Source organism: Mus caroli, unplaced genomic scaffold (assembly GCF_978045245.1).
Source record: "Mus caroli unplaced genomic scaffold, Mus_caroli_1 scaffold_12, whole genome shotgun sequence".
Taxonomy (NCBI): Eukaryota; Metazoa; Chordata; class Mammalia; order Rodentia; family Muridae; genus Mus; species Mus caroli.
In genome coordinates, this window is record NW_028227267.1 from 39995911 (window position 1) to 40007026 (window position 11116).

General features: G+C 37.7%; 1 protein-coding gene across 1 annotated transcript; it reads left to right on the plus strand.

The window, feature by feature from the left end:
* The first annotated feature begins 741 nt into the window (after window positions 1–741).
* On the plus strand, window positions 742–1707 carry LOC110288364 (olfactory receptor 4K15-like). The gene has a single exon (XM_021154728.2). It carries the CDS (start codon window positions 742–744, stop codon window positions 1705–1707), a length of 966 nt encoding a protein of 321 aa, XP_021010387.1.
* The last annotated feature ends 9409 nt before the right edge of the window (window positions 1708–11116 follow it).

Below are 11116 nucleotides of genomic sequence, written 5' to 3' on the forward strand. Positions count from 1 at the left end.
TCGTATTTCTATATATGGCTGCAAGCTATAGAAGAAGGAATAAGTTGAGATAAAATATGGCATAGTAACTGTGTAATGACAAAGTTCAATCTCACAGTATAAATTCCTAGAGTACACATTTACTAGTTCAAAGCTTGTGTGTGTGTATGTGTGTGAATTTTCTGTAGTGATTAACACTACTGCCAGTGTTTGAAAAAGGTTAGCATCAATATATAAGTTTTTTAATGAGGAGAAACTTCATAAAGAAGTGAGTGGAAGTGAAAAAACTTCTATGAAGTTCTGTATCTTCTAAATTTCCCAAATTTACATGAATCCAGAGCTGTTTTGCATTGTGGTCATAAATTTCATAAACATATAACATGCTTATCCAAGGACAAAACAAGAAGTTTACACTTCAGTACATTTTCGCGAGTGAATAGAGTCATTGAGCACATCAAGCAACAGAGCTACCAGGACCCAGTACCCTTTCCATACCTCCGTTCAAAGATGAGTAGAGTTGGGCATCTCAACACAATGTACTAGCATTCCCTGAATAAGGCTTTATATAGCTAAATACATATTATGTTTTATAGCATAAATTATGTAATCTGAATAACTCAAGAAACTCCATGTACAGAAATATAGAAAGTATAGCTGTTGAGAGCTGAACTGTGATTGAAAAGGCAAGCTAAACTTATTTAACTGATTCATTTCTATTCTGTTTCCATTCAGATAACTGAAGGCAACTCTCTTCCAAAGTCAATGAATGAAAGAAATTACTCTCGTGTGACAGAGTTTGTGCTGTTGGGTCTGTCTAGTTCAAAGGAGCTCCAGCCTTTCCTGTTTCTCATATTTTCACTGCTGTACCTAGCAACACTGTTGGGCAACTTCCTCATCATCCTCACAGTGATTTCAGACTCACGACTTCACACCCCCATGTACTTCCTGCTTGCAAACTTATCTTTTGTAGATATGTGTGTAGCCTCTTTTGCTACCCCCAAAATGCTTGCTGACTTTCTGGTTGAACGAAAAACTATATCCTTTGAAGCCTGCTTGGCTCAAATTTTCTTTATGCATCTATTTGGTGGTGGTGAGATGGTACTTCTAGTATCCATGGCCTATGATCGCTATGTTGCAATATGCAAGCCTCTCCACTACATGACAATCATGAGTCGCTGTGTCTGTATCAATCTGGTCATCATCCCCTGGTTTTTGGGTTTCATCCATACAATGAGCCAGTTGGCATTCACTGTTAACTTGCCATTTTGTGGTCCTAACCAGGTGGACATTTTTTTCTGTGATCTACCACTGGTGACCAAGCTTGCTTGCACAGACACTTATTTTGTCAGCTTACTAATAGTTGCAGACAGTGGCGTTCTCACACTGAGTACATTTGTCTTCTTGGTCATCTCCTACACTGTGGTTCTAATTACTGTTAGGAATCGTTCCTCTGCTAGCATGGCCAAGGCCCGATCCACCCTAACTGCTCACATCACTGTAGTTGTACTATTCTTTGGACCATGCATTTTTATCTATGCATGGCCCTTTAATGGCTATTCAGTTGACAAAGTCCTTGCTGTGTTCTATACCATCTTCACACCCATTTTAAACCCACTTATCTACACTCTGAGAAACAAAGAGGTGAAAACAGCTATGTCAAAGCTGAAGGGTTGCTGTCTAAAACCTAGGCAGGTTTCTGAACTGGTAAGAAATGTTCTTTTTCTGTAAAAAATAAATAAAGTTACATTATTGACAGCATTTTTTGTCAACCCTTAATATACTTCCAAAACAGAATTCATTTTATATCTAAAGGTAATTATTTAACATGTGGAGCAATTTACAATTACAACAATGTTAATAAGGTGAACACATTTCGTGATATTTACTATTATTTCAGTTAATTTTGTTCTTTGCTGTTCTGTTTTTATTTTAAAAATTTAGATGATTTTAAAATAAAAGGTTGTCTTTTAAATTAATGCAACTATGGCATTTATTGAAATGTAAATGCATTTTTCCTTCTAAGGTTTGAAAATAAATTTTATATTCAATCTATCAAGTAAATTTCTTCTTTGTAATGAAAGGAATTCATTTTACAAAACCAAGAGTTTAAAACAGAAGGAGATTATTGCTTTTCTAGTTCTATGTTCATTATATATAAAACAACTTTTTGAGAACACCATGTGCTGACCCAAACTTAACATTTCTTTATAGTATTTTGCATTTAATGGTCACTACATAGGGTTTACTATTTAGTATTAGGCTCTGTAATATTTGGAGGTGTTTTTTATAACAGGAATCTAATTAAATGGAGATCAATCACAACAAGTAAGAATATGAATTTATATATTGGGAAATACAAAGAGACTATGAATAACATCAGTTCCTGAAGCAGATTCTTACATCTCCTAAGAAAGGCCATAATACTGCATGGGAAAACAGATTCTTGGATGTTATTGAAGCTTTATAAGAGCCAGTGGGTTCTTGTCATCGCTTATTAAATAGCCAGGTTGCTAGAACTACCCATTATTTAGAAGCTCATAATGTCCATCAACAAATATAAGACATTATCATATGTATAATCCTACACAAATTTGACTGAGGGAAGTTCAAAAGCACCATTAAGTGTTATGTACAAGTATTTCTGAACACACACACTATAATGTTACAAACACAACATTTTTCTCCATTTAGTCTTTAGATTCCATGGAAGGATTGCCGTAGGCAGATGGGAAAAAGTGAAATAATTTAATTTTCACCTCCAAAAAAACTTTTGTATGTATTTATATATTGTAATAAATGAGTTATTGCTACTTTGAAGCTTTACTCAGATCAGAAATGCATGTGTAGAATAACTTTTTATTGGTATATGTACCTATTTAATATTTATCTTTGGATACAAAACTATAATGTTATAAAAGTTATTAGGAATTCGTAGATAACAGGAAATGATATTGCAAGTTTATAATATTAGGGTATATAGAATAACTTTGGGAAACCAGATAATATGAGTGATGCATAAAGGCAGGCATAAACATCAGCACTATTTTGAATATTTGTTATCCCATCAGTTGTCTTCCACAGAGTAGACAACCAAAAGAAAAATACAGATGGGAAGCACAAAACCCGGCCTGATCAGGAGCACAAGTCCCTTCCAGTCTAGCCAGCACCGGGGTTGCTAGGGCGTAGAGTAGGCTGACACCCACCAGCTACCACAAGACCTGCCACATGATCTTAAGACCTCTGGTGAGTGGAACACAGTGTCTGCTCCAATTCAATTGCGCAGGACCTGAGACTGCATTAGTTAGGGAAGCAGAAAACCCGGGCCTGATCAGGGGCACAAGTCCCTTCCAGTCCAGCCAGCATGGGGTACCTTGGGCATGGAGTCTGAAGACACCCATAAGGTATACACAGGACCCTCAAAGGGATCTTAAAACCTCTATGAGTGGATCACAACTTCTGCCAGACATCAGGTTCGAACACCAGATACCTGAGCACCTAACCTGCAATAGGAGAGCCTACCTGCAGAGAGTACTCTGAACACTGAAACTCAGGAGAGAGTTACTCTCCCATGTCTGCTGATAGAGGCTAACATAAACACCTGAGAAAAAAAGATCTAACCAGAGACAACTACAACAACTAACTCCAGAGATTACCAGATGGTGAAAGGCTAACGTAAAAATCTTACTAACAGAAACCAGGACCACTCACCATCATCAGAATGCAACACTCCCACCCTAGCCAGTCCTGGGCACCTCAAACCACCAGAAAAACTAGACCCAGATTTAAAAGCATATCTCATGATGATGGTAGAGGACATCAAGAAGGACTTTAATAACTCACTTAAAGAAATACAGGAAGACACTGCTAAACATGTAGAAGACCTTAAAGAGGAAGCACAAAAATCCCTTAAAGTATTGCAAGAAAACACGACCAAACAGGTAATGGAATTGAATAAAACCATCCAAGACCTAAAAAGGGAAGTAGACACTATAAAGAAACCCAAAGTGAGGCAACGCTGGAGATAGAAAACCTTGGAAAAAAATCTGGAACTATAGATGCAAGCATCAGCAACAAAATACAAGAGATGGAAGAGAGAATCTCAGGTGCAGAAGATACCATAGAGAACATCGGCACAAAAGTCAAAGAAAATAAAAAATGCAAATAGATCCTAACTCAAAACATCCAGGGAATACAGGACACAATGAGAAGACCAAACCTATGGATAATAGGAGTAGATGAGAATGAAGAATTTTCAACTTAAAGGGGCAGCAAATATCTTCAACAAAATTATAGAAGAAAACTTCCCAAACATAAAGCAAGAGATGCCCATGAACATACAAGAAGCCTATAGAACTCCAAATAGACTGGACCAGAAAAGAAATTCCTCCCGACATAATAAACAGAACAACAAATGCACTAAATAAAGATAGAATATTAAAAGCAGTAAGGGAAAAAGGTCAAGTAACATATAAAGGCAGGCCTATCAGAAATACACCAGACTTTTCACCAGAGACTATGAAAGGCAAAAGATCCTGGACAGACGTTATACAGACAATAAGAGAACACAAATGCCACCCCAGGCTAATATACCCAGACAAACTATCAATTACCATAGATGGAGAAATGAAAGTATTCCACGACAAAACTAAATTAACACATTATCTTTCCATGAATCCAGACCATCTAAAGATAATAACACAAAGAAAATACAAGGACAGAAACCACGTCCTAGAACAAGCAAGAAAGTAATCCCTCAACAAACCAAAAAGAAGACAGCTGCAAAAACAGAATGCGAACTCTAAAAACAAAAATAATAGGAAGCAACAATTATTTTTCCTTAATATCTCTTAATATCAATGGACTCAATTCCCCAATAAAAAGACACAGACTAACAGACTGGCTACACAAACAAGACCCAACATTCTGTTGCTTACAAGAAACCCATCTCAGTGAAAAAGACAGACACTACCTCAGAGTAAAAGGCTAGAAAATAATTTTCCAAGCAAATGGTCTGAAGAAACAAGCTGGAGTAGCCATTCTAATATCGAATAAAATCGACTTCAAATGCAAAGTTATCAAAAAAGACAAGGAGGGACACTTCATACTCATCAAAGGTAAAATCCTCCAAGAAGAACTCTCAATTCTGAATGTTTATGCTCCACATGCAAGGGGAGCCACATTCATTAAAGAAACTTTAGTAAAGCTCCAAGCACATATTGAACCTCACACAATAATAGTGGGAGACTTCAACACACCACTTTCACCAATGGACAGATTGTGGAAACAGAAACTAAACAGGGACACAGTGAAACTAACAGAAGTGATGAAACAAATGGACTTAACAGATATCTACAGAACATTTTATCCTAAAACAAAAGATTATACCATCTTTTCAGCACCTCACGGGACCTTCTCCAAAATTGACCATATAATTGGTCACAAAACAGGCCTCAACTTATTAAAAAAATATATTGAAAATGTCCCATGCATCCTATCTGACCATCATAGAATAAAGCTGATCTTCAATAACAACTTAAATAATGGAAAGCCAACATTAATGTGGAAAATGAACTACACTCTTCTCAATGATACATTGGTCAAGGAAGGAATAAAGAAAGAAATTAAAGACTTTTTAGTGTTTAATGAAAATGAAGCCACAACATACCCAATATTATGGGACACTATGAAAGCATTTCTAAGAGGGAAACTCATAGCTTTGAGTGCCTCAAAAAGAAACTAAAGAGAGCACACACTAGCAGCTGGATTACACACTTAAAAGCTCTAGAAAAAAAGGAAGCAAATTCACCCAAGAGGAGTAGAAGATTGGAAATAATCAAACTCAGGGGTGAAATCAACCAAGTAGAAACAAGAAGAACTATTCAAAGAATCATCCAAACGAGTAGCTGGTTCTTTGAGAAAATCAACAACAAAGATAAACCCTAAGCCAGACACACTAGAGGGCAGAACGACAGCATCCTAATTAACAAAATCAGAAATGAAAAGGGAGACATAACAACAAACCCTGAAAAAATCCAAAACACCATCAGATCCTTCTACAAAAGGCTATACTCAACAAAACTGGAAAACCTGGATGAAATGGACAAATTTCTAGACAGATACCAGGTACTAAAATTAAACCAGGATCAAGTTAATGATCTAAACAGTCCCATATCCCCTAAAGAAATAGAAGCAGTCATTAATGGTCTTCCAACCAAAAAAACAAACAAACAAACAAAAAAGCCCAGGACCAGATGGGTTTTGTGCAGAGTTCTATCTGACCTTCAAAGAAGATCTAATTCCAGTTCTGCACAAACTATTCCACAAAATAGAAGTAGAAGGTACTCTACCCAACTCATTTTATGAAGCCACAATTACTCTGATACCTAAACCACTGAAAGATCCAACAAAGATAGAGAACTTCAGACCAATTTACCTTATGAATATTGATGCAAAAATACTCAATAAAATTATCATTATACAAATCCAAGAACACATTAAAATAATCATCCATCCCGACCAAGTGGGTTTCATTTTAGGGATGCAGGGGTGATTTAATATACAGAAATCCATCAATGTAATCCATTATATAAACAAACTCAAAGACAAATACCACATGATCATCTCCTTAGACTCGGAAAAAGCAAAATACAACACCCATTCATGATAAAAGTCTTGGAAAGGTCAGGAATTCAAGGCCCATACCTAAACATGATAAAAGCAATCTAGAGCAAACCAGTAGCCAACATCAAAATAAATGGTGAGAAGCTGGAAGCAATTCCACTTAATTCAGGGAATAGACAAGGCTGCCCACTTTCTCCCTACCTATTCAACATTGTACTTGAAGTCCTGGCCAGAGCAATTCAACAACAAAAGGAGATCAAGGTGATATAAATTGGAAAAGATGAAGTCAAAATATAACTTTCTGGAGAAGATATGATAGTATATATGAGTAACCTTAAAAATTCCAGCAGAGAACACCTAAACCTGATAAACACCTTCAGTGAAGTAGCTGGATATAAAATTAACTCAAACAAGTCAATGGCCTTTCTCTACAGAAAGAATGAACAAGCTGAGAAAGAAATTAGGGAAACAACACTCATCTCAATAGTCACAAATATTATAAAGTACCTTGGTGTTACTCTAACTAAGGAAGTGAAAGATCTGTATGACAAGAACTTCAAGTCTCCGAAAAAAAGGAATTAAAGAAGACCTCAGAAGATGGAAAGATCTCCCATGCTCATGGATTGGCAGGATCAACATTGTAAAAATGGCTATCTTGCCAAAAGCAATCTACAGATTCATTGCAAACCCCATCAAAATTCCAACTCAATTCTTCAAACAATTAGAAAGGGCAATCAGCAGATTCTCCTGGAATAACAAAAACCTAGGATAGCAAAAACTCTTCTAAAGGATAAAAGAACCTCTGGTGGAATCACCATGCCTGACCTAAAGCTTTACTACAGAGCAATTGTGATAAAAATGGAATGGTACTTGTATAACGATAGAAAAGTAGACCAATGGAATTCAATTTAAGACCCAGAAATGAACCCATACATCTATGGTCACTTGATCTTCGACAAGGGATCTAAAACTATCCAGTGGAAAAAAAGACAGCATTTTCAACAAATGGTGCTGGCATAACGGGTGGTTATCATGAAGAAGAATGTGAGTTGATCCATTCCTATCTCCTTGTACTAAGGTCAAACCTAAGTGGATCAAGGAGCTCCACATAAAACCAGAGACACTGAAACTTATAGAGGAGAAAGTGGGGAGAAGCCTCGAAGATGTGGGCACAGGGGCAAAATTCCTGAATAGAACAGCAATGGCTTGTGCTGTAAGATCGAGAATCGACAAATGGGACCTCATGAAACTGCAAAGCTTCTGCAAGGCAAAAGACACTGTCAATAAGACAGAAATGCCACCAACAGATTGGGAAAGGATTTTTACCTATTCTAAATCAGATAAAGGACTATAATCCAATATATATAAAGAACTCAAGAAGCTGTACTCCAGAAAATCAAATAACCCCATTAAAAATGGGGCTCAGAGATAAACAAAGAATTCTCACCTGAGGAATAACGAATGGCTGAGAAACCCCTGAAAAAAATGTTCAGCATCTTTAATAAGCAGGGAAATGCAAATCAAAACAACCCTGAGATTCCATCTCACACCAGTCAGAATGGCTAAGATCAAAAATTCAGGTGACAGCAGATGCTGGCGAGGATGTGGAGAAAGAGGAACACTTCTCCACTTTGTTGGGATTGCAATCTTGTACAACCACTCTGGAAATCAGTCTGGCAGTTTCTCAGTTAATTGGACATAGTACTACTGGAGGATCCCGCAATACCTCTCCTTGGCATATATCCAGAAGATGTTCCAACTGGTAAGAAGGACACATGCTCCACTATGTTCATAGCAGCCTTATTTATAATAGCCAGAAGCTCAAAAGAACCCAGATGCCCCTCAACAAAGGAATGGATACAAAAAATGTGGTACATTTACACAATGGAATAGTACTCAGCTATTAAAAAGAATGAATTTATGAAATTCCTAGGCAAATTGTTGGACCTGGAGGGCATTATCCTGAGTGAGGTAACCCAGTCACAAAAGAACTCAAATGTTATGTACTCACTGATAAGTGGATATTAGCCCAGAAACTTAGAATACCCAAGATATAAGTTACAATTTGCAAAACACATGAAACTGAAGAAGAACGAAGACCAAAGTGTGGACACTTTGCCCCTTCTTAGAATTGGGAACAAAATACCCATGGAAGGAGTTACAGAGACAAAGTTTGGAGCTGAGACAAAAGGATGGACCATCTAGCGACTGCCATATCCAGGGAACCATCCCGTATTCAGCCTCCAAACGCTGACACCATTGCATACACTAGCAAGATTTTGCTGATAGGACCCTGATATAGCTGTCTCTAGTGAGACTACTCTCGGGCCTTGCAAACACATAATTGGAAGCTCACAGTCAGCTGTGGATGGATCACAGGGCCCCCAATGGAGGAGCTAGATAAAATACCCAAGGAACTAAAGGGATCTGCAACCCTATAGTTGGAACAACATGATGAACTAACCAGTACCCCGGAGCTCTTGACTCTAGCTGCATATGTATCGAAAGATGGCCTAGTCGTCCATCAATGGAAAGAGAGGCCCATTGGACACACAAACTTTATATGCCCCAGAACAGGGGAACACCAGGGCCAATAATTGGGAGTGGGTGGGTAGGGGAGGAGGGAGGGTATGGGGAACTTTTTTGGATAGCGTTGGAAATGTAAATGAGGAAAATACCTAAAAAAAAATTCCTTAGTGGATGTAAGAGAGTGGTCAGGAATTGAGAAGGAGGAAATATAAACCAGGGGCATTTTAAAATGAAGCCATCTTAACAAGGAGAAGGAATTGCTTGAAGTTGGCTCTGAGGAGCTAAGAACCATTCTCTCAAGGACATGGGAGAAGGATCCACAAGTCCCAGAGATGGCTTCAGAAAACACAAAGATAAATGAGGAGGGAAGAAGAGTATGTACTGAAGATACTCGAGTCAGGGACAAAGATATATGAGAGAGGGGGAGAGAGAGAGACAGAGAGAGAGAGAGAGAGAGAGAGAGAGAGAGAGAGAGAGAGAGAGAGAGAGAGAGAGAGAGAGAGAGAGAGAGAGAGAGAGAGAGCCAGAGAGCTGTTGCCAAGTGATAACTCTGGCCCCAGAAGAAAAGTACTGAGAGGTTTGAGAGGATGGACTAGTATACAGAAGTGGTCTTCAAAATGTGGTACTTAGATCTACAGCAACAGTATTGCCCCGCAGCATATCAGAAATGGATGTTCTCAGACTCTAAATTAGACATTCCAGTGGGAAACAGTAGCCATGCATGTGATGCTGATGTTGCTCATTTGAGAATCACTGCTATGATACACACAAGGCAGCTCGAAAGGGAGACATATCCAGAGGTGGAGAGAGAATGTGATATGGGTAGTGCTAAAAAGAATAAAGATACCAGGCCTGCTAAAAAAGAAAAAAGAAAAACACAGTTGGTTTTCAGTTGACTGATTTTCTTTGTTCCCCATGTGCACACAAACAAAACGTTCATGAGAAACAACAGGATGCATAATTGAGACTGTAAATGTGTTAAGTGCATTAGGTTCACCTTAAGTAAAGTTTATCTGCTCTTGTTACTGCTGATGCCATTTCTTGATCTATGATCAGATGAGATAGGTATCTGAACACTTGCCATCTACAGGGACTGACCTTTTATATCAGTTTGATTCTTCCATGGATGGCAATGTCTGTACTTTCCTCTCATCACGACCTTTCTATTTTTGATCACACATCAATTATTTGGATAACTAGTTGACTTAGTTAGGTTTGCTTACAAAAATTGCATTCTGCAAAGACTCCTTTGTCACAGCACATGTTTTACAGGGATAATGGCAGTAGGAATAACATTAATTTTTATAGTATTGATGGTGCTGTTAAATAACCACATGCTTAATGAAGGTCAAGCAAAGCCAGCATTTCATCTATACTCTTTTACAGATGATAAATGCAAGATATGATAGGTATAGTGAATTGAAATTTAACTGTATTATTAATGACAAACATACAATTCCAAAAACTAAGAGAAGAATTAAGCTAGCCTTCTCTGCCCATCATTCTCTTAGATCCACTAATGAATACTCTTTTTCATTTACTTTAGTTCCAGATAATTTTAGACTGGAGTATCTTGGCTCCAAAAACAATGCATACTTTACCTAATATAGCATGATTTTCAGGAACCCACATATTTGTCTAGTAAGCAGAGGATACAATAGTCATTGGTACAATTCTTAGGAATACAATTGTTTACACTTTGGAAATATATGAGTAATCAGGACAAAAAATTAACAGAAGATAAGAACAAGGTTGGGTTCTCTCTGGAAAGCAGCAAAGGGGAAGAAGTTAGTGTGGACAAGACTTGGTCTTGCAAAGGGGTAAGGTTGCTTTCTATAATAACCTTTACCTAACCTTTACCTGTCTTGATATTAAGTTACTCTGAAACCAGAAGCTGAACTGCAATTAGTTGTTGGTCTCCCTTTCATTCTTGCCCAGAATCCTTGCTTCTCTTGCTGTCTAGGCAGAAGGGGGGCTCAAAGCAATT

Excerpts from the sequence above, each read along its gene's own strand:
- LOC110288364 (XM_021154728.2), top strand. The coding sequence starts at position 742 with ATGAATGAAAGAAATTACTCTCGTGTGACAGAGTTTGTGCTGTTGGGT.